This window comes from Plectropomus leopardus, chromosome 6 (assembly GCF_008729295.1).
Source record: "Plectropomus leopardus isolate mb chromosome 6, YSFRI_Pleo_2.0, whole genome shotgun sequence".
In the NCBI taxonomy this organism is placed as follows: domain Eukaryota; kingdom Metazoa; phylum Chordata; class Actinopteri; order Perciformes; family Serranidae; genus Plectropomus; species Plectropomus leopardus.
In genome coordinates, this window is record NC_056468.1 from 21,241,355 (window position 1) to 21,265,212 (window position 23,858).

At 38.5% G+C, this 23,858-nt stretch overlaps 2 protein-coding genes across 8 annotated transcripts in view; one reads left to right on the plus strand and one right to left on the minus strand.

Annotated features, from left to right (window-relative positions):
- The first annotated feature begins 459 nt into the window (after positions 1-459).
- The window catches only part of frmd3 (FERM domain containing 3), a 79,619-nt gene continuing 56,220 nt past the window's right edge, over positions 460-23,858 (plus strand). For 2 of the 3 annotated variants that reach the window (XM_042487496.1, XM_042487498.1), the window contains exons 1-4: positions 4,190-4,922; positions 6,497-6,566; positions 7,559-7,730; positions 11,374-11,620. In XM_042487496.1, the coding sequence (XP_042343430.1) occupies positions 11,516-11,620 (105 nt within the window). In that variant the 5' untranslated portion in view covers positions 4,190-4,922; positions 6,497-6,566; positions 7,559-7,730; positions 11,374-11,515. Of the gene's footprint in view, positions 598-4,189; positions 4,923-6,496; positions 6,567-7,558; positions 7,731-11,373; positions 11,621-23,858 lie in introns of those variants that run through there. The other variant, XM_042487497.1, reaches the window with a different exon arrangement.
- Positions 5,145-10,121, minus strand: LOC121943903 (probable gluconokinase). 5 transcript variants are annotated; one of them, XM_042487501.1, is made up of 6 exons: positions 9,959-10,121; positions 9,774-9,833; positions 9,063-9,093; positions 8,879-8,965; positions 6,333-6,376; positions 5,145-5,806 (listed from the first exon to the last, which is right to left on the minus strand). In XM_042487501.1, exons 2-6 carry the CDS (start codon positions 9,809-9,811, stop codon positions 5,440-5,442), a joined length of 567 nt encoding a protein of 188 aa, XP_042343435.1. In that variant the 5' UTR covers positions 9,812-9,833; positions 9,959-10,121; the 3' UTR covers positions 5,145-5,439. The 5 variants fall into 5 exon arrangements, with proteins under 5 accessions (XP_042343435.1, XP_042343434.1, XP_042343438.1 ...); XM_042487500.1 differs by having other exon boundaries at positions 9,774-9,864; XM_042487504.1 differs by lacking the exon at positions 9,774-9,833 and having other exon boundaries at positions 6,333-6,371.

Consider the following 23,858-nt stretch of genomic DNA (forward strand, 5'->3'; position numbering starts at 1 on the left):
CTTTAGCTAATTTTCAGGTCATTTTACCATCACCTTTTATATTTTTTAACAATATGTCAAGTTGCTGATTGTCCCTGTGTTTCTGAAAGAAATCAAACAGTTTTCTCACAATTCAAAGGTTTAAATACTTGTGAAATGCCTCTGAACACAAAAAAAACGGATGTTGATCCAGGTTTCAAAGGGTTAAAATGATGAGAGCATTACTGTCACAATGTGCTTGAATGTCAGTGTTTATCACAATCATAAAACTCTGATTTGCTCAGTTAATCTTCTCCACACACTTAGCCAGGAGAAAAATTTAAATTTTAGTCTGATTTTAACCCTTTTGAAAATTCCAACAAAATGTATGCTGACAACGACTGACTTTACACAGGTGAGGCAGTTTGTGCCATGCTATCTTTCACTGCACTGACTATTAATATCTGGGATTTGTTGTTGTTTTTTTTTTAGCTTATATTCCACAGAGCTCCAGTAAACACATCATGCTAAAGTGTTTGTGTGCCAAGAGGAGTGCATGCTTATCCCTCTGGATTTCACTGAACACCAAACTGACTGGGCAGCATACTTCCACTCATCTAGCTGACTTGAGGATCTAATGTAAGTCAGTCAACATAATGTTGTTTTCTCTTAATTATGTGTGCACTGTACTGTTTTATTTCAAATGAATTTATGATGATGTCCTTCTTCAAAAAGCGTGTTATATCTCTTCCATGCCTCTGTGTTTATTGTAATGTTAGCAGTTGTTCTGTAGTAGGGTTAACAGTACAATTAATACAACTATTTTTTAGAGCTGCTACAAATTATTATTTCATTATCAATTAATCTAGAGCTGCAATTATCAATCATTTAGTTTAAAAAAAAAAATTAAAAAATTTAAAAAATTAAAAAAAAAAAAAAATTAAAATAAAAATTAAATTAATCACCAGAGAATTTGTTGAGTCATTAAAAAAAAGTCAAAATGCTCTGATTACAGTGAATGTCTTCTGGTTTCTTTACTCCTCTTTGACAGTAAACTGAATATCTTTGAATTGTGGATTAAAAAAAAAGACTTTTGAGGACATTATCTCGGGATTAATGAAATACAGATTAACTTTTTTTTAACCCCTTTTTGGCATTTTAAAGACCAAACGACTAGTCAAAAAATCAAAACAATCAACTTATTAATTGACAATGGAAATAATCTATAGTTGCAGCCTTAAAAAAATCTTTCGGTTGTTTTTCTTTCATGATTAATATATGAATCATTTAGTCCATAGAATGTCAGAAAATGTCAGGGAAAAGTATGTCACAAGTTTTCAGATGCCAAGGAGAGATCTGTAGGATCCAAAGAATATCTCATTAAAACTACTTATTTATGACTCAAAACAATTTTTTGTAAGTAGCTATATTCCATTACCCACAGCTTCACTTGTACTATTCATCTATGAACACTAGAGGGCAGTTACACTCAACATCAGTAACATCAGCTGTTTGGGTTTGTACAGCTGGAGTGTGTGTGTGTGTGTCTGTGTGTCTGTGTCTGTGTGTGTGTGTCTGTGAGGATCACTCTCTGTTTTCCATCCCTACTTTTGTGTCCTGAGTCTTAGAGACCAGTTGGATTGACACACAACTGACACATATGACACGTTCTCTGACATCAGATATGTGTGTGTGTGTGTGTGTGTGTGTGTGTGTGTGTGTGTGTGTGATCCACTTGACAACCTGTGTGTGAGTGTCTGTTGCTGCCTGACTGAGGGGGTTTGATTCTCTGGTTGTGTGTGTGTGTGTGTGTGTGTGTTTGTGTGTGTGTGCTGTGTCATCTGGATGTGTGAGATATGAGAGTAGCCAAGGGGTTCTTTCAGGATTAGAAGCTCCTAAAATATTCGCAGTTGAGGTTTGCAGATGAGTCACACCACAAAAACAGCTCTACAGTGCTGAATGGAGGTGTATGTTTGGCAGAGTATGTGGTGGCGTCGCTGTTATGGTCACCTGTGTGTGTGTGTGTGTGTGTGTGTGTGTGTGTGTGTGTGTGTGTGTGTGTGTGTGTGTGTGTGTGTGTGTGTGTGCTCGTGCGTGCTCGTGCGTGTGTTTCTTCTGGGGCCCAGCTGTTCAGAAATAATCTGAGTGGATTTCGGCTATTGGGTTGGATCAAATCTTGAAAATGATTTGTTCAAAAGAAAGAAGATTCTGAAACTGAATTAGATTATATAATTTGGTTTTGGATTTGATCTGGATCAAACCTCCTGTATGTGTTATTCAAACTTTTTAGTAGGATTTGCATACCTTTGATCCAAAACATCAGGATTATCCTGATCCCATCAGAAAGGTGGATTTAGGGTGGATTACAGGAACAAAATGTACTAAAACTTTTAAACTGGTCACATAATATATTTGTATCCTGTAGTATATATACATTTATTTATATTTCGCATCTAATGGGACCTTTACATTAGATTAAGTAGACATTTGGCTATGTATTAAGCTTTTCAGTACAATAACACCAAAACATCAATACATTATGGCCCTGAAGATGCTTGTAGATCAGATAAGACATAAGACTATTTGTCATGTTGGATGTACAACAAAATTATGTTTGGTTACTCTGAGGCTGACAGCTCTATAGAAATGCAATACAACATGAAATGATAGCTAAATTAGAACATTAAGACAAGATAAAACCACAAATAATGACAAGATAAAACAGCATATCCTCTTTTTAACATCCTTTCTTACAAAACTCATTAAATAAATCAAGTGTTTGTCTTTTGTGTGCAGCCAGCACTTTGACTGGCTTTTAAATGCTACAGGAGAAGGAGAAGGATTACAACAGGCAACCCAAAGCCTCGATCCAGTCCGACCTCCAGTTTGGTATGGATTTATTGTCAAAGGAGCTAAATCTCACTCACAGCAGTATATAGCAGTCAGGTGTTTAATGGGTTTACTTTATCAGATTCAGTGTGAAGATTGTACTTAAAGATTGCTTAGTGCACTTGGCAGGTGATGTCAGTGCATGAAAGGTGGTTTGATAGATCAAATGATACAAAAACACGATTTGCAGTCACTTGCATCTACAGTAATCCATTGACTAATGCCAAGTTGTCAAAAACACAAGCACAGCGGCTCTGATTGTAAAACTTTATTGAAGTGCAGATGAGGTAAGCAGTAAGTCTGAGGGGAAAACAGAAAGATCATGTGAAATTACATGAAACATAACAATGTCTTAATCAGAATTTGTCAAGAAAAGGTAAAATCATCACAGTTAGCTGTAGATACATGTGTGTTTCCACAGGCCTGGGATTCTGCTGTCCGTCTGTTAATTGTGTTCTGTAAACCAAACTGAACCTAAGATACAAAAACTTGTACAAAAGTTAACATTTCGAAAATTCTAAGATTTAAATGGGTTCTGTGTAAAGATGAAACAATTAGCTAATGAATTGATTAGTCTACAGACAGTATGTATAGGCACCCATTTTGATAACCCATTAAATATTTATATATATCTCAATCAAAAATTATCAAACATTCCCTACAGTAGTTGAAGTATCTGAATCGTGGGGATTTGTTGCTTCTCCTTGTCTTATTTGATTGTAACCTGAACATCTTTGGGTTTTGGACTTTTGTCAAAGTCAAATTAAACATTAAACACGGCATTCAAAAACTTAAGTCATTAAATATTCACCCAAAACCGTCATCAGTTAATTTTAATCCATATTCCCACACTGATGAAACTGTGAATTAACCCAGTACATTGACTATAATACCAAAAAGGCTAATTGTGTTTGTTACTGTCATGTAACAAAATACATAAAAATGGATCTAATCACTAAAGTCCGTCATGCATTTTCTTGTATAGTCAGGTTTTTATTCTGCTTAGTTCTTCACAGTGCAAACTTTTACAAAACCACCAGAGTTGTAATAAGTTCAAAAAGAGCTGAAATGCTGCAGTTCTCTGTGTCATTATTGGAAGTTTATATCTCATTCACACAAAAAGCACTTGGCACAATGGTCCCAATTCAAACCTATAAAAATCAAATACTCTGCAGAATATACTGGAAAGTCATTTTTGTTGTTGAAATATTTTAAGCACCTCAGGAAAGAGAAACTTAAAGGGAAACTTTAGTATTTCTCAACATGGACCCTATTTTTTCCATATCTTTGTGTATGACTTCTGTATTCTGTATCATCCACTGAAAGTGCTTGTTTTTGCCACAGACATGCTCAGATTGTCCTTATCAGTGTCTGACAAGATTTCGGGAAAGAGCCAACAGAGAAATTAAACTTTTTTTTTTTTTTTACACCTTTCACTGATTTGTTTGTTATTGTGACCAAGTCTCTCAAGGAGCTTTTGAAATCTCACGAGAGATGACTTGTTGCAGGGAGAACAACAGTGGAAGCGTCAGTGAGAATCAGTGAGAATCAGTGAGAATTGGAGAGAGGACTGCCTGGAAGAGTTTGTTTGGTTGGAGTTGAGAAAATGTAGCTTAGTGTTATCAAGATTTTTGGCTGAATATTTAGCCAATCTCAACACCGGATCAGTGAAGGGTAAAGAAAGACATTTCATATCTCTGTGGAGTCATTTTGGTAATGTTGTCAGACACTTAAACAGCAATCTGAGCCTGTCAATGGCAAAAACAAGCAGTTTTTAGTGGATGTAAAGTGACGATGCACAATTGCCCGTAGAAATAAAATAGCAGTCTGTTTCGCTGCTGACCAATTTCAAAAACTGTTGCTTCCATCAGTAACTGAAGCCTCATTCCCACTGCGCAAATATTCAGCTAATACCTAACATCTGTCTTTTTAATGCAATAGGAATGCGTACGATCGGCATCAACAACCAGATCAAATGACCCTGCAGAAGACACGGGTATGATTCACCTCCAACTGTGAAGCACTGCTGAGAACACAACACCTGGATGAACACACTAATGACAGCTCATCAACTGGTGAGATGCGATGACGCGCTGCAACCAATTACCCTCCTTCTCCTCCTAAGCGACGCTAAAACATTGATCCAAAGTAGTCTGCACCAAGTTTGAAAGAGAGACTGAATGCTGTTAGGTTTTCACAGACCTCTGTCCATGCTGCTGTCTACAGTTTACCTGTTTTTCATCTGCCAAAACAAACCCCCCCCACACACACAAAAAAGGCACACTCATCTGCTGCAGTACTGCGTAGAAGCTCTGCTCCATTGGCAATGGGAAAGCAGGCTATAACGTATTTTTAATGGGTTTACTTGGGTTTAAAAAAAATGTGTGCATGCACTAATTTTGGTGGGAAAGAGGTATTAGATACTAAAACAGGAGAATCTGTGGTCCAGGTTCGAAAATACATGGTTACCCTTTTAGTATAAATGAGCAGATAAACCCAAAACTCAAATTACTGCACATGCTTCTCTGTGATTTTGCAGCTGAAAGGGCACTTTACTTTACTGGGATACAAGTAGACATTTGCTGTGTTAAGTCATTGGTGTGACGACTTGAAGCTGATGATGTGCTCCTCGACCTCCATGGCCATGTCAGCGATGCTCCTCCTGATGTCAAGGGCCAACACGTTCTCTTCATCTGACGGCGGCTCTAAAACATCAAACTGGGAACGCAGCATGTCTGCTTTCATGTAATGCCCCTTCCGAGCCACCATCCTCTGCTGAATGAGATCATAGTCACCATGCATAAAGAGAAAAAAGACATCAGGTATGGTTGGGGGCAGGATTTCTTGGTCTGAACCGGAGGAAGAAAAGAGGGCTTTGGAGCCGTAGAGCAGGATCTGTCTGTACAGACGCTTCAGAGCGGAGCACACCACGAGAGCATCAGAGCCTGAAAACCTTTCACTGGAATGAGAGGACACAAACACACGGAGCTGGTCAGAAGAAGGACTGAATAAGTGATAACTGCCGACCTGTACGCTGACATGCAGTGAGGATAATGTTAAAAATGTTGAAACAGTTCAGTTAAAGTGAACTCTGGTCAGAAACTGCAACAGAGAAGAAGAAGGTGAAGAGAGAAATGAAGGATGAGCGGATAAAGGCTGACTGAGTGTGGAAGAGTTAAGGAAAAGAAGTCTTTGATGTCGCTGCGGACGTTTTAAGAAAGAGATGGCATACTTTTCAGCTCTCCCCACCTCTTCTCTCCACTTTCACTGACTTAATCTGTTTTTACTCTCCAAAACTCCCTTTCCTCGCTCTCTGGTTTTCATCTCAATTTTCAGAACCATCTTTGATAGTTTTGATCTTTTTTCAGACAATTTCACGCCTGCATATAACAGTGTCTTGCTGCTCCCTCAAAAACCCATCATCTTCTCCACTTCTGTCAGTACAAAAGTATGATGTGTTCTCAGTGCAGAGTGTTTGTTCTTACCTCGTAATGACTTCATGTAGTTTGAGCAGCCAAGGCAACCTGTCCTAAAGATACAAACAATATTCATATTTCTGTAGTAAGTAGCATTTATTTTCTCATTGTCTAAAGCAGATGTTGTCCTTGTAAAGACATATTTTTAATCATTGTGATTCATATTATTGCAGTTGCTTATACTGAAGTTATGGAGCATCATCATCATTTATTTGGAGTCGTGTTCCTGGCCGCCTGATGAATGTAAGTCCAATATGTACACTCTCCTTTTATTTGTTTTTCCTGAGGGAAATATCTGGCTCTTTAGCTGCTACATGCACCACTATGTTTGCAAGAGATGTATCTGTTTGCTATTTGGTTCTGGGCAGGGAGTGCACATTGGGCTCTACGCTAAAAAGAGTTTCCTGCTGCGACCGAAAACAGTGCAGTGAGAGCTATCAAGCTCCATAAAGCTGAGGGGAGCTGCAGATTCAAGTGAGAGGCTAACTCAAGGCACACAAGGATCGAGCCAAGGATGTACAGTTAAAATTGCTTTATTAGTTTAGGGCATTGGTTGTCAACCAGGGGTCCGGGGACCCCTGAATGTTCTTAAGGGAGTTCCAGGGGGTCCCCAGAAAAATGGAAAATAGTCAATTTCATTTTCTTGGTCATAAGAGTGACTATTCTGATCAAAGGTTTTACTTTCTCCACAGTCATCTCCTTAACTGCACTGAACCGCCACAGAATTCTGGTCTTAATAATACAAACAAAATCCATTCAAATGGAGGTCAGTGTCCTAATATGTATCAGTTTAGGAGCCTTTGACAAGAATAAAGTTGTGAATAACTGCTTACATGGCATATAAACATTAGAAAAACAAGAGGAGTCGACTCCCTTTTCAAGTCATGCCCTGACGAAGATCCAGTTTCAAAACCTGTTATCAGCTACATCCTGCAAGAAAGGTGTTTTAACTGTACATCCTTGGCTTGATTCTAGTGTGCCTGAAATAAACCCAGTGGTTTCTCTTTTATAGTATACCTTCAAGGGCACTTTCACTTAAAGTTTACCACTTCGCAACCATGACCGCTCAGTGTTGTATTCCTTTTACTTTTGGAGATTCACGTGATAATTCTGTTTAGGTTCATCCATACGAGTGACCTCTTTCACATTGTCATTTTCTACACTGTTGTTATGAAAATACTGATTATAGCCACTTTTGAGAAGGAAAATATTTTTTATTGTTTACTTTGTTTTAGGGTTTTACAGCTTTGAGCTTTCTGGCAGCCCAGGAAAGCAAGAGAAGGCGCTGCCTGACCATCTGTCTCACCACCATAAACACTGATTCTGGCTTTGCCCTTTAATACAGCTGAGGCGGTGAATCCTATTGCATACACCCCTCGTTTCATCATATCATCGGCCTTCGGAGAGGTAAGCAGGAGTGCACTGCACAGCATCACAGGACAGATGGGGCAAGCTGAGCATGCAACAGTGGAGCCAGATTACATCATCAAACTGAAAGTTGTCTCATGAACTAACCAAAAATATATTTAGACTATGTAGAGAAGATGTTCCCCTAAAAATACTGCATAATATAAAAATAAATGAAAAATAAAATATCAGATTTTTCTAAGTACCCTCGTAGCTGCAGTGATCATAATGCAGTAGAAGTGTTATAGTAGATCTGATTATTCCAAGTCACAACCCACACTGCCAGTATTTTCTGTTAAATGGACTTTAGAGACTTTTAAAGAACCAAATAGGGAATCAAACAGAGATCAGGCGGACAGACGTGGCAGCACAAACACATCTTTGATAACACTGCAGTCAGAAATAGAATCACTCCTAATTTGGTTACAACTGATCTGGAGTTACTGCTTTTTTTATCATACTGCAGTGTCTTTAATATGAAGAGCTGAACCTGATAGAGAGGAATCTCATGCTCTCACGTCCTGTACTGTTATGCCAACCTCAACCTGCCAACTCTAATACTGGCATGAAAGACACATTTTTGCCATGGCCTGACAGTAATCCCAAATTTACATCCATTCTCAAACTGCCGACTGACTGTTGAGTATTTTTAAAAACATGCCAAAGCATTGGACAGAGCAGGTCCCCGGGTAATTCTCCTCGCCGCTCAAAGCAGATTTCTGAGTGGGAGTTTATCATGAGCCACCAAACGCCGCTACCAGCAAACTGCTGCCAAATGTTGGCAGGGCTTGCTGTCTGTAAGCTTGTAAACTCAACTTTGGCAGGTAGCCAGTCAATTATTTCAAGGGTCTACCCTTATTTTGAAGTTCAACAGGGACAGGGAAGAAAAATAAATATTAGACAAATAGGAAATAAATCCCTAAACTGAATTTAAAGACTGTGTGCTGTGATGAAGAGCTCAGTGTGCCTCTCTGCTGCTCTCACTGTCTCCTCGAGTGAAGCTGCTCCAGGCCACTTGTTGAGTTCTCTGCAAGTCTGAGAGAATGATTTACCCATGACAGAAAAGAAATGGCTCACTCTGTAAATGACTGACAGGCAATTTGAGCTGACAAGACACTCCACACACACACACACGGACACACACACACCTGATCTGTAAGCGGTTCACCACGAGCCATCTTCTCAATGTTCCCCTGTGGATGGAAGTCATCCCCTTCGTGCAGGGGCCACCCCAGCTGATGGGTGGATACACACACAGTGTTAAGCCATACTGTGTGCAGAAACATGTCAGAGTTGTGTTTTTTGTGTTGAAAGGAGGATGGATCCAATTACCTTTTCTGACAGGAAGGCCCCTAAACTGCTTCTGTATAAGAAAAGCAGGAAGACATAAAGGATCGAACAGATAGAGTGCAGTAATATTGATCTGATCTGCTACTTTAAGACAATACTTCACTATCATGAACATGCTGTAGCTTAGAACTTAAATCATTAGTGATTTTCTTTATTAGTCAATAACTATTTAGATAATCAGTGAATATTTTTGACACAGTTTTACATCAAAAAACTAAAGCACAGCTTATTCAAGCTTCTCAGTTGTAGTAATATGCTGCTTTTCTTTATGTTCTTGTATTTGAATCTTTATCTATATATGCTACATTTGGCAGGTACAACAAGCAATTTATGGTGTCAACTTGAGCTTTAGGAAATTGTGATGACTGATTAATGGCTTAATCAAGAAAGGAATCTGCTGAATGAATAAATATAATCTTAATTTAAATCCTTTACAATGCTGCGCCTCGGTTGTTTTACTGCTTTCCTCAATTAGGCTACTAGCGTATTATAACCAATTATATAAGATAATGGGGACCTAATAGTTGTTAAACCACCACCTCACTAATGTAAAAAAAATCTCATTTGCTCTTTTTTTCCTCGTGACTCATGTAAACGTCAACATATGGATTAAACTCTACCCAATGTACTTCTTATATGACATGCCACCTTATATAGCTTTCCAATATAAACATAAACAAACAGTGCACATACTTTCCACAACCCGATACTCCCATTATGACGTAGATCATCTTGTCTGCGGATCTTCAGACACTTGAAGGCAGAACAATCAGTTTGTATCCATCTGTTGACAAAAACTTGTCTGCATGGTCTACATATCTGTGAACATCCCACGACAGAGATAATAATAATATCAGTGCTCATGTGATGTGACGTACCGATACGATGAACTGCTGGGGTGCTAACAGGTGTATCCCAACACTAAACATGTCATCAGCAAAAATACCGACGATATAAAACTGTCAATACGTCTGTCCGACCTGCCTCGTTTCACAGAAATGAATCAACATTTGGGACGGTTGCAGGTCGCTTGTTGCAGGTTGTTTGGTTGTTTTGCGGAAGTACGTGATGACACAGCACGCACGCCGGTGCCGACGTTCGCTCTTAAAGGGACAGCGTCCTATTCTGGTGCACTAGTTGCAGATATATTGTCTGACGTCATTATAGTGATAAAAAAATAATCTCAGTTTTTACCGCTGCTGTGCGTTTTTGAACACAGGTCATTACCTAATCAAATGATATATAGGATATAACCTTATATATGTTTCTCAAAATATCATAGGTAGGTAGTATATGCATGAAAGCTACATACATTGCATGCTGATGCACAATTAAGTGCAAAAAATATTCTTATACGCACCCGATAATGTGTAGATTTTAACATAATTATTCATAAAAAGAGTGTTAAAATAATGCACCACAGCTTGTTTTAATCATCCTTATACGTGATAAGAAAAGCACATAAAAACAGTGAGTGGATACAGAAATCCACAGCGCGGGTGATTTAGATTCACCAGCTGGCAATCTGACACCACACACGTGGGATCATAATTGCAATGTGTGCTGGAATTTGGAGAGAGACAGAAAGAGAGAGAGGTTTTATTTATTTAGCCTATTTATTGGGTTGTTTTTTTGTACTTGGTTCTATCAATTTGTATTAATATAGTGTTGATAACTATGTCTTTAATGACCTAAAACAAACATTAATTATATATCATTCCATTTTATTTACTAGTTTAATTATTTATTTTACTAATATTGTCATTCATATGATCTGTTGTGAATTTCAATCACTGCATTTTAAGTGTGTGTGTGAGTGAGTGAGTGAGTGAGTGAGTGAGAGAGAGAGAAAGAGAGGTTTCATTTATTTATTCATTTATTTTCTATTTACTCAATTAACCTTATGGGTTTTAGGTGGGGTTTTTTTTGATTATATGAATTTGTATTAATATATTGTTGCTAACTGTTTTTTTTAAAAAGACCTCAAAGAAACTTTAATTATACGTTATTTTATTTTCTTTACTAGTTTAATTACCCTTTTTACTCCATTTCACTAATATTGTTTTTCATGTGATCTGTTGTGAATTTCCTTCACTGCATTTTATTTGAGAGAGAGAGAGAGAGAGAGAGAGAGAGAGAGAGAGAGAGAAGGGGGAAAAGCCATCCTCCCTCCTGTGGATCCACCAGTGGGCAGGCAGGAGACGGATGCAAGCTCTCCTCCCTCCCGCTCTGTTGCATCCATCCATTCTCTTATCCATCCATCCATCTCTCCATCCACCCATTCACTCCCAAGGGCGTCACAAAGGGTGCCAAGACCCGACTGCAAGGCGCATACATGCACGCGTGTGTATGCGCGAGTCCTCCGTGTATATGTGCGTATGTGGTCTGCCTGTGGATCCGCTGACATGAGGAGCTGAAACAGAACCGACACAAGGATGAAAATGCTCCGGTTTCGCAGCCCCAGCATCCGCTCCTTGGACCAGGAGGTCCTCTGCACGATCCGGTTACTGGACGACTCCGAGATCTCCTGCAGCATCCAGGTAGGCGACAGCTTCATTTACCTCATGTTTTGTCATTATTGCAAATATCACGTGGACGCAGCAAATGAATTATAGGGTGATTTACTCTCGATTTAAGGCTGTAATAACCCAACACTGTGTGTTATTACTCTGATTGCATCGTCATGTTTGGACAGCAAACACAATTTCAACGCATTGTTCTTCTAGTTTCAACGCTGCTGTGATTTAGTGGAGAGACTGCATGTGTTTTGCTCCGTACTGCCATGTGAGAAATGCAGTATAGAGGGAAAAATGCATATCGAAAATGGTTGTGATCCGTGCATGTGTGTTGGGTCCAAACGAGATGTGACCCACATGGAGGGAAGTTGGGATGAAGTTTGATTCATAACAGAGGAAATGATGGAGCTGATGGGTGTGGTGATGATGAGGACAGAAAGGAGTGCTGTTTGGGTTATTGATTGCAATTACTCATGTGAAGCTGTGTGTGTGTGCGCGCGCACGTGCATGTGTGCATGTGTCTGTGTGTGTGCATAGAGTTGTGCTTTCAGGTCTGTTGTCTGCCTATGGAGGTGATGATGTATGTTGTTTCCACCTGTACGGGTTTAGCCAATAAGATACTGCACTGTCAAACTAAAACCAAGTACATTCTTATAAATCACTAAACTGTAGACTCTTATTAAACATAAGGTTTTTACTGAAATACAAGGATTTACTCTAAATTTGTGTAGATCATAAATAGTTTATTGATTTGTTTATAATCTAACAAAACTATAACTATTAACTGGTCTTGTTATTCCACGTACAGACTTAAGCAGTGTAAAAATTAAGCTACATCTCATTACTCCAAGGCATGTACATGAAGGAGTCCCCAGTAAATTGTCAATGTTATAAGGGGCCCTTGGCTGAAAAAAAAAATTGAGATCTTCTCAGAAAAACTCATCAGTTTCAGAAATCTGTGTCTTAAGTTGAAGTGAATCGTTTAAAATCTAACAGCCTTTGAAGTATATGCGACAATATAAGAAAAAGAAGAGATCTACAATTGATTTACAATCTTTAGGTTCTTTCAAAATGACACAGACAATTAAAGACATAAACATTTATTGAGCACAGAGCTCCTACACCCCCCACCTGCTAGCTTTGTGTCGTAAAAATGCAGATCGTATGTGTAAATGAACTTTGGTAAACTCCCCTCCATCTTACACCCAGATCTTTCTGCTCATCTCCACTTCGGACTTTTCGTATGCTTGCACAGACACAAAAAGAGTATAGAAATGGATCGAAAGAGAAAACCGCCTATCTCTTTCTCTCGCTCAAACTCAGACAATCTCAGATCAAACCATCATTAGGCAAAGCAGCTTTGTAGACCTTTTAACATATCAGGGCATTGCAAAGTGCTTCACACAGCAATAAAATATAAAACATAATAAAGGATACAGGTTTACAATGAGAGTAAAGAGATAAGATATAAAAGGTAAAGTTTATTACCAAATTAGTGAAAATAATTAAATAAATCACCATTAAAATAGAAAAAGTGCAGACAAGAGGTGCAAAGATAAAAGATATCATTTAAAATGATTTAAAATCAAGTTTAAAATAAGCTTGTAGTCATAACTGGGTGGAGTAGGGAGTGTAAAACAGGAACTTTGATCGCTTAGACTTAAAAGTGGTCAGAGTCGGGGCTCGTCTGACATTATGTGGGAGGTTATTGCAGGTCATGATAACAATTAAGCTGTGCTGCTCAAAACTAAAATTCTGTTACTGTAATGCCTTTTTTAACCTAAAATATCCTCAAAAACATTTTTAGTGCACTGTTTCATATGAGAGGTTGTGAAAAGGATGCAGGCACCATAGTGTTTCCTGTATTGTAACAACAGAGGCTGGAAATACTGAGATCAAATGGTAAATAGAAGCAGTGCTGATAAAATATAAACTATGATTCTGTCACTGTGCTGCCTATTTCTCACCTAAAATGTTTTCAGGAACTTATTTTAGTTTACCATTTAACTGTAATACGAAATTATTTGTTACCAACCGGCCGCTATGTTGTCAAAATGTATGAACTCACATTACGTCACCCACCAGTGGGAGCGTTTCTTGGCCTGGTGCAGCACTGTGCATTATAGTTGTAGGTTTTCATCCTCTTGAGCAAAAAAAAAAAAGCCACAGTTATTTTTCTCTGTTTTCTCTGGTGATGTAACACCAATTTCAAAATTATCTGTGTACTGACGGCCTACTTTTATGGAAAGACCATCTTTCCAGCAGTGAAATACTTAAACCGTCAGTCAGTGTGTCTGATTAGACATGAAGCTGTTGACTTAATAGATTTAGACCAATGAAGAAGTGACGCACCAACCAACACCTTAAAACTGAAGTCCATCCAACTAGAAAACTGACATAAAATTCATAAATTCCTATGAGCTTTAATTAATCCCCATTTGACATTTAATTTTTAGGCTGCCTGAACAAAGGAAAATATAAGATTCCCCGTTTCCGCAAACAAATCAGATCCTGTGTGGCTCCTCGGTCTCTTCAGGCCTGAGCTGCAGCTGATGCCAGAGAGGAAAAAGTAAAACCCTGTAAAGCCGCCAAATTATGACGCATGATTTTGAGCACAAACATGCTTGATAAGGGAAAGTGCATAAAAACTAAATTCTATTTAATTAAATTATTATATGTTCATCATTGCAACCAGTACATCAAAGCAGCACCAGCATGTTGAGAGTGAAGGCAGCTTCACCTCCTCTCACCCTGAGCCGCCTTCAGAAGAAGTTGTCAGCCGCCCCGCTGTCCAACCCTGAAACACCAAAAACACTCGCTGCATGTCAAACTAACTGTCTCGCTGGTCTCCTACAGGTACCTGATCAATGATTTACAAAACACCATGAAGTGCACTGAGAGGAGCAGGGGTAGAGGCAGAGGGGGGTTGTGTCTGTTGCTGTGTTTTGGCGCTCACGTGCATGTGTACCTGCGTGCTCATACGTCTTTGAGAGCACGAAAGTGTGTTAAACTCTGTGTACACGTCTGTGAACATTAGAGTGTGGCTTTTCACCAGGAGATGCATGCATCCAAGATTGTGGAAGTGCTTTTAGCTGTGTGTCTGTGTATCTGCGCACGATAAGGAAATGGACATTTATATTTCTAGCTGACTGCCTTTTCCAGGGCTTTCTTTAATGGCTTTGTGTTCCGGTGCTGAGTCGCTCCTTCCTACATATTTCATGACATCCTGTGCTCCTCATGCTACACTTCTGCTGCTCAACAACAGCACTTCTCCTCTTTCCACTCTTTGGAGACTTCCATCTCTTACTTTATCTGCTTATTTTTTCCTTGCTGCGTTACCGCTGTCTGTCTTTCTTATTTTCTCTCTGTTGTGCTGAATATGTAGGTCAGGCTGAGAAAAGAAAGCACCCGATTGAATGCCATCATGAAAACTGTGTTGATAAAATAGTTCTTAAATTGTGCTTATGAGCAAATGCGTCACATTTGAATAGTTTGCGTAAGTCTTTGATGCCCTTATTTCCTTTGCCTTTCCTCTAAGGCGTCAGTTCCTGACTTCGCATAAGACGTGGGTGCATTAGCCAGGGTCCCTCGGGGCAAAACATTTGGCACCGCATGTATTATCCTGATTAAATAAAGTATTAAAAATGTGTTGAAAAGCCACAATAAATGTGAATATTTTTAAAGCAATAGACTATGCAGTTTTGCCTGAAAAAATAGATTTATGACTGGAATGGTCACTGCGTAAAGCATCTCATTACTGCAAGTGAAAAAATAAAGCATCTTTAAGAATGAGGGTATTCAAACTGTTTGGCTTAAAAAGAGAGAAACACACGATATAAGAGAAACACAAGATAATCTAAAAATGCTCATATATGAGATATTATGTGTAAAATAAAATCAGAAAATTAAGAAAATTTAATGAAAAGAATAAACAGGACAATGAATTGAACAAGTGCAGTGCAAGATATGAAACAGTAGTCCCAAATTGTATTTAATATTTAAGGACAACTCAAGTAGAAAAGTTTTAAAAGAACAAAATTCATTAATTTGAGGGTTTGTTCTAGGAGATTATATATTTGTGGTCACATTTTGACATGAATAGGTTCAAATCTTAGATTTGTAGAGTCAGCTGTGCAGTGGGGTCTTAGTTGTCTGAAATGTTACTAGATATGATCAGATTTAAAGAATTTCCTCATTTTTAGAGTGCAAAAGGCCCAAAATGGCTCACAGTACAGCTCTTCATCAGACTAGAATAGGCAAGAAAATATATGCAACTGAAAATTCATTAGATGTCCGGCAACCCCATTTTTGTACAAAGTGTCATAAAAAAACATACAACGTGTCTATATACACAAAAGACATAAAAAAATATGAAAAGAGGAAGACACTCGATAGGGTGGCTCGAAGGCCATCATTCACTATGGAGCTACACTGAACTAAAGAGGTGCCTCTGTGTTAGTCCTGTCATAGTGCACTATGAGAAGAACAAGTCAGAGGCGATAATATTAGAGACCACACATTATATAATAGAGATCCCAGATTATACAGTATATACATACAAGGTGCAAACCAAATGTATAGTGAGGCAGTTACAAGAAAGGGCGAATATCCATCTCCTCGTTGAGGCCCTTAGGTGGTAGAGTGCCTGGAGTATAAATCTGGAATAGTTCACGTTTCAAAAGCAGATTGTTAATTTCAGCATTATCAACCTTACCTTTTTCAAAAATAGTATCTACAGAACTATCAGTTAAATGAGAAACTGCTGGCAAAATAATGTATAAATTAACATAAGGCATAATTTAATGATCATCTTTTCAGGATATTCTTTATCAAATACAGTTCTTCACATACATCTAAAACAAAAATGTGGAATATCTATTTAAAAAAGTCTTTATTCTAATAACTTTATTTCTTATACAAAGTTTTCAAAAGATCAAAAGAAGCAATAAAAAGGAGTTTCAAAAGTATGAAAATGTAGTGTGATTATGATCGATACGCGGTAACTGATCAGCCCGGTCTCACTATCGGGATTTGAAAATATGCTGCTTGCATAGTGCCCCCTGTGTCACTCCCTTTGGCGTCTGTATGAGCGTCAGGGGCAAACTCCAATGTAAACCCAACGTGAGTCAGATCCATCACACAAGGCTGCCCAAGTGTCATAATATTTTGAGGCGGGATGATATCACATTGGATTATACATGTTAATACACTTACGTATTCATATTGTGTATCAGGGAGAACTGGGTGTGTTTTCTCATATACAAACACTGAGATGCATGTTGCTGTTGTTTTTTATTTTTAAGATTTCTGCCTCTTGGTCTTGAGACAAGGCGACAGCCAGCAGAGCATAATTATGTCTACGTTGTTCACTGTGACTCTTAGAATAGCTTGACAGCAGAATATAAGGCAGGTAGAAAGGGTGTGTGTATGTGTATGTGTGTGTGTGTGTGTGTGTGTGTGTGTGTGTGTGTGTGTGTCCACAGCCCGGGGGGTTGAACGTGTCTTGCCTGCTGCTCTCATGAACAGCGGTAATGTTAAGTCAGACCTGCTGCAGGAGATACACGTCAAGATCAATACACACTGACCTCCTCTGCTTTCAGCTCCTCTCCCCTTCATCATCCCCTCTTTTTTCTCCTCCTCCCATCTGTCCTTCTCCTCTTCCCTCTCTCATCTTTCCATTCCTCCCTATCCTGCTCTCTCTTTCACCCCACTTATTCTCTGCTCCACTTACAGCTTCATATTTACTCCTCTGACTACCTTTTCTCACTCTCTATTTTTACATCCCTCATCTATACCTCCTCTCTCTCTCTCCTTCTCTCTCTCTCCTCCCTCCTCCTTCTCTGTGACACATCATGTATAATTAAGGGCGATCACTGTTCTTCATGAGGCCGACATCAGTCAGCTGTCAGCGATGCGCTACACCACGAGTGTGTGTGTGCACATACAGTAAATGTGTGTGTGGCCGAGGCTCACTTGTATGAAAGATTTAAAAGTAGCCAATGAGCCAAAGTTCTTCTATTACTGTCATTAATTCACTGACTGGGCAAGAAGTTACTGCATGGGACAGAAATAGCTTCTGATAACTTGAACCGTTAAAAGCTTGAAATACATCCTGCTGATTGTTCTGTTTCTATTCTGGGGGAGTCACCTTATCAATACATTACTCTATTTAAAGATGCGTATGGTGGCTGGTATTGTTTTTCACTGCTCGGTCAAGGAGATGAGTGTGTGTGTGTAACTGAGGTGTCTGTCTTTTATTTACTAGCTTTTTTTTTGTGGCTCTGTGTATGTCTGTTTGTAATGCTGAGGCGGTACTATTGTTTCGGCTGGTAGGCATTCTTTGAAACAGGTTATAAATAGCATCAGATTTCTATTCTTATCCTGCTTGCTGGTGCCTCTTTGATGCTTCTCCGAAGATGACTAAAGAGAAATAATCCTTTTTCTGACTTGTGCTCACAACTGAGAGGATGCGGAGAGAGATGCGACGGCTGGATAGAAGGGAAGGAGAGGGAGGGGGGGACATCAAAAGAAATGTGTGACAGGGAAAGAAAGAGAGATGGTTGATAAGACAAAATATAAGATGACATGGTTGGTCACATTACATGAGCTGGAAGGATGACGGCAGCAGATCAACAGGGTGTAGGAAGGAGCAGGAGAGGAAACGAGGTGGAGCGGTTGCGGGGAAAACAGATTAAGCAGATTAAAACATGAAACAGATTTGAAATGAGACTGGCAGACAGGGCAGATTTTGGAAAAAAAACTAAGAAAAGGTGGAGAAAAGAGGAATGGCTAAACCAAAAGAGGGGTGAAGTGTAACAACGGACCAATTGTTGATAGAAAAGAATCTAACAAGAAGTGGAAATAGGCAAAAAATGAACCACAGAGAAGAGAAAGTAAGAAGTCAGAGATCACACACAAAACTGATTGATATTCATTGTCTTGCTCAAGGACACTTTAGCATCAGATCATCCCTTCGAAGGACGCACTCCTTATTTATTGTCACTGTGCAGGATGATAACCACTGCACACGTATATAGAATGGGATATCTTCATGCAACAAGCGCACATTTGACAAATAGGCCAAGGTTATCAATTGTTGAGATCATGCATGAATCTATATGCTACAGTAAAGAGTACATGGTCATTTGTTGAGGCACGAGGTTTGCACTTACTCCCCTCACTTTATCATACTTTTGTTTTAGAAAAAGGCAATTTTAGTGGGAAAAAAACTGTAGAGGAAAGAAAGTTATATGCTGGTTTCTCCTCTTGTTGACCCTGAGCAAAGGCGATAATGAGAGTGGTATCTGATTCTTGTTACAATTCAGAATGGTGTACATTCAGTTTAAGAGAGAGGGGGATGATGCAGAATACAAAAACTTCTTACACTTTTTAAAAACAGTTTGACTTTTGATGTGTAAAAAAAAAAAAAGATTCCAAACAAAATATTTAACTAATCAAGAAGTGACCTTAAAGGCATACTATGCAGGAATTGTCAGTTATTGTCTGTGAATAGTATCGCCAGGGAAAGTAAAAGTGAAAGTTAACCTCATCTTTGTCTGTTTGGCTATTTTGCCAAGTTGTATTTTTGTTTCTTTTGGCGCCATCTCTTCACTTTTGGTAGCTTCTTCTGGGTTGCCTGCAGTTTACAGTCTGACACCAGGGGCCAGATGTGTAAAACTATGTAGATTCCCAACAAAAACTGTGTGTACGCACAAAGGCAGAAATGTGCATACGCATTCCTTTCGTCAGATTTATAAAACCATTTGTATGCCGGATTGTGTTTTAATCATCTCAATCATTGTGGCGCTGAGCATACGGGCAAGGGCACAAGCATGAGCACGAGCCTCGTTTCCATATCCACACCCCAGAGCAGCTGTCATTACACACGGCTGTGGAAATTTGTAGTGTCCGCACCACTAACACATCACATTTGTGCAAACCATCATCATGGTAAAATCTCAATTATCATTATTAATTAACGTCAGAAAGATGATCAATAATTAATTCATAGTGCTCATTTTGAATCTGCCTTTGCACAGTTCTTCACAGAATAACATTAAATGATCACTAACAGGAAGATGAATATAAATTAAAATAATGATGAGTTCATCATGGGTAAAAAGAAAAAAAATTAGGGTTAACTTGATAGATTTGCCTTTGATTTACAGTTTACAGAGTGCAAAAATTGCCTGATAACACAATAAGTTAAATTAGCAGACAACCTTAACACAATGTTATCCATCTCTTACTTTATATTTAATCTCGTCCTTATCACGACCCGCAGCTAAAACCTTGCGTACGCCTGCTCTGAAGAATGTGTGATGTGTGCACATTCTTACAGCACATTCCTCCTTTGTAAATACCAGCTTATGTGTGGTAAAAGGTGTATGCACGATTTTTGTGCGTACACATCATTTATGTATATGGCCCCTGGTTGCTCCCTTTTAGTAAAGTCCTAATGTCACCTGCATGCTGTACCTAGGAATGTCCCTAGCACAGCAAAATATGAAAGAAATAAAAATTAAGCAGAGGGCAGAGTCTCTGCAGAAAAATCTAGTGCCACACACTTCTAGTGGGTCATAATTGATGATTGAGAGGGATTACTTCTGTATCTTCTTAGAAAAATGTTAAATGAAAATCCTGCATAGTATACATTTAAGTCTTCACCATGGCTTTCATTAGCCCCTTTGGAGATTTGTATTTTTTTCTTTCTCCCTTTTTAAAAATCAATAAATAATTCTGTCTCTGTGGTTTTTGACAGCAGTAAAGTATGTTCAAAGCAGCAGAGTGAGCACACTGAAAGTAAGAGGTTTGACATGACTGCATTTAATTCAGTTTACTTCAGGAAAATCAGAACTATCTTCCAGAGTCCTGGGTTCAAATATAAAAAAACAAACTATAGAACAATTAAAAAGTCACAAATGGTAACAAAGTATGCAGTCATTCTGGTATTTATGTGTTTTTGCCAAACAACAGTCTTCTATTTTCAGTGTTGTTCAAACGTTAGTTTAGCCACATCTGCATGTGTATCTTTATTTAAACATTTAAAATGTGAGAGAAAACAGAAGCTCTGCGTGATGATGTCACTGTTATCATCATTCGTGTGTGAGTGTGCATATGTGGTGTACTTCATTTCTTATTGTATCATCCTGTTAGACAGCAGGAAAAATTAGAGCGAGTTAGTGGTGAGGAAACACAGACAGAGACACACTAATTTGTGCCAAAAAATGCAAATAAGCAAAACAAACACATGAACTCACTGGTTCAAACCCCCGTCTTTTCTACACACAGTCTCTTTTTTCTCAGTCATGAATTGTATTTTTTTGTCTGTTTGCCACAAAATGTTGAACATCCTGTGGTTCAGAGATAAGACAGCTGCCTCCATGCAGCCACCATGTGCAGCAGTGTTACTGATGCAGTCATGCCATCATCATCATCACGCGTCCTCTCCCGCGTCCTCTCTCCTGACATCCTTTGAGTTAGTGTCCAGCTGTACACAGGGCGAGAGTGATGGAGATCCATTATAATAAACTGGTTCTGCTCCATATAGTGATAATTTATGGCTCTACCTCTGAGTTTATTAGGCTGTGTAGCCAGCCATGAACGCAGGCTCACATGACGTGTTTTATATCATGTGTGTTAATTTGTGAATGCCTTTGTGCGCACGTATATGTGTATGTGAGCATACGGTAATGGGTGTGTGACCTTCCACATTGGGACAAGGTCACAGTCACCGTTATAAACGCTGCTCAGGGAGATTGGAAGGATTATGGGTTTGATATGTAAATGATGTTAATGGAAAGATTACAAGTGGAAGCATATTTATACAGTAGATAAGGTTATTTATAACATTAAATCACAGTAGATGAGTGTTTCTTAAATTTATACTGACATCATCGGTTTGAACTTTATCTCATGTAAACAAAAAACACTGGTAATACACAAAGACATTTGCTGAGGAGATGAGTACTGATCACTTGTAAGTAGGGGTTTTAAGAGTTATTTTAATTAGCCCTTTTCAAATGTCTAGTAGTAGAGTTAAGCATCTGGTGGTGAGGTTTCAACATTGTAACCAACTGAAAATGATCCCGTCTTCCAAACATGTAAAGAAACTTTGGGAAATGTGATAGTGGAAATGGCCTTATCCAGTACCAGTGTTTGGCTTGTACATTTTGGGCTACTGTAGAACAACAACACGGACGCCGTGGAGGAGGACATGTGCCGTATGTTAACAAAAATGGCTCGAATGAGTATATGAAGATGGGGGTGTAGTTTACTTATAATGTCACTTGGTGCATGAGTGGACGATGTGAATTGATCAACACACCTTAAATTTTAGTATCACAGCAAGTCTTTAGCATGCTTCTTACTCTGTGAGGCTGCACTTAGACTGCGCTAACATCATGTTAAACAGGTATAATGTGCACTATGATTATCATTTTAGTTCAATGTGTTAATATTTAGTAATTATGACTAAACACAATATATAACTGAGGATGGTGGGATTTTCATTACTTTTGCAGGTATTTGGTCCAAAAGTACTGTAATAGACAAATAAATATGAGACCTGATGATGGTCCTTGAGGAGAAGACAGAGGATAACCTAAATTATTGCAGGTCATCCTCGGGGCACCAGTGTGTCTGTACCAAAGTTCATGGCAATGCATCCAATACTTTTTGAGATATTTATAACTCAAGGAGACAAATATGAACCCAGTGGTGGTACTGATAGAAAAGTCAGGTGATCACCAAAGTAAGGATTGGATTGGATTGGATTTTTCCTCCAGGAACCATGAATGTCTGTACAAGATTTATGCAACCCTTGAGTTGTTGAGATATTTCAGTCCAGTTTATGGACCAACAGACTGACATTTTCAAACATGCGTGGTTAAACATGCCACTTGAATTGGATGACCAAATAATAAGATACAAACTATTCCATTAAGTACAGGAATATTCATAATCTTTTTCTGGCTCTGACACGCTGATGATAAAGACATGCCAAATCTGAAGCCGCAGGCAAGAGTACATTACTGTTGTAGGTTGGTGGTTGCAGAGGTTAAACCCAACGTACTTTGTTGTGCAGCTCATGAGATCAATACTACACTGGCGCTGCGTGGATTTCACTCTGATATATGACATAATTTCTTATCTCTTCACAGTGCTCCTCTCAATTTTCCCTCTCAAGTATAAAACAAAGACAGTCTGGATTTACTAATCAAACATTAACTGATAAATGGTGTGATGGCGGGAGGCTATTACAGAGAGGGATGGCAGCGGTGAGGTCGAGCGAAAGGTTTCTCTCCGTAATATAAATTGGATTGCTTCCATAAGTCAGCTCCCCGACTGGAAATGTTTGATCCTCCACTTCTCTTCCAATTTTGTAGTCAGTTTAACTTCAGAGGATAATTTGCATTTGCATCCTGTCTCTGTAGCTCGATTTTAAAAATCTGTTTTAAGATATTACTATTACAGCTTTTCCTACTTTTTTTCTATCAGTCTAGTCATAAAAATAGTCAGTTTTGAACTCATGATGTGCAGCCAAACATTGTTGAAACCCAAAGAAGTTTATTGAGATTTCTTTCAGAGTCCCAAAGTTTCAAAAGATACCAAATACATTATGCTGTAATTTGGGAAATATATATAAAATAATATTTGGGCTAATTACATTTTTGGTCAAATTGAGATGTGACTGAAACTGAAAATGTATTTCTATCTTGTGATAAAATTGCTTTGTCCAATCTTGTTCTGTTCTAGAGAAAATAAGGTGCAAAAATTGCAGTAACTAAAAACCAAAATCTGAGGCAGACCACAGTAAATGTAGTTTCTGCAGTTTACTTTGGGTTCCCAGAGATTTGTAGGTATTTTTTGCAATTCATTTTCTCTCAAAATAAATATGATGATTATGATGGTGGTGGTGATGATGATGATGATGATGATGATGATGATGGTATTTCCTAGGTTCTGCACCAATCATGTTTTCTTATGTCAGTAATGTGATTTGTAGGCTGAGGGATCTCTGTAGCACCACAATACTTCATTTATATTACGATGTTGTGACATATTTAACCTTTAATCAAAACAAAATTGCAGCTCCTTTGATGTTGATATTGCACTTGATCATATTGTGGTTTCAATATTTTTTATTAATTGTACAACACAATTGTGGTTGTTTAATGACTTTATGAGATACTGATTTTTAATACAGCCATTACCACTTTTCTACCTATAACACCTTCGGCTGGACGGTCAAAAAACTATG

Excerpts from the sequence above, each read along its gene's own strand:
- LOC121943903 (XM_042487501.1), bottom strand. The coding sequence starts at position 9,811 with ATGATCTACGTCATAATGGGAGTATCGGGTTGTGGAAA. Across the intron at positions 8,966-9,062 it reads GGGCCTTCCTGTCAGAAAAG|CTGGGGTGGCCCCTGCACGA; the intron begins GTAATTGGATCC and ends TCCACCCATCAG. Across the intron at positions 6,377-8,878 it reads GTGAACCGCTTACAGATCAG|GACAGGTTGCCTTGGCTGCT; the intron begins GTGTGTGTGTGT and ends TTGTATCTTTAG.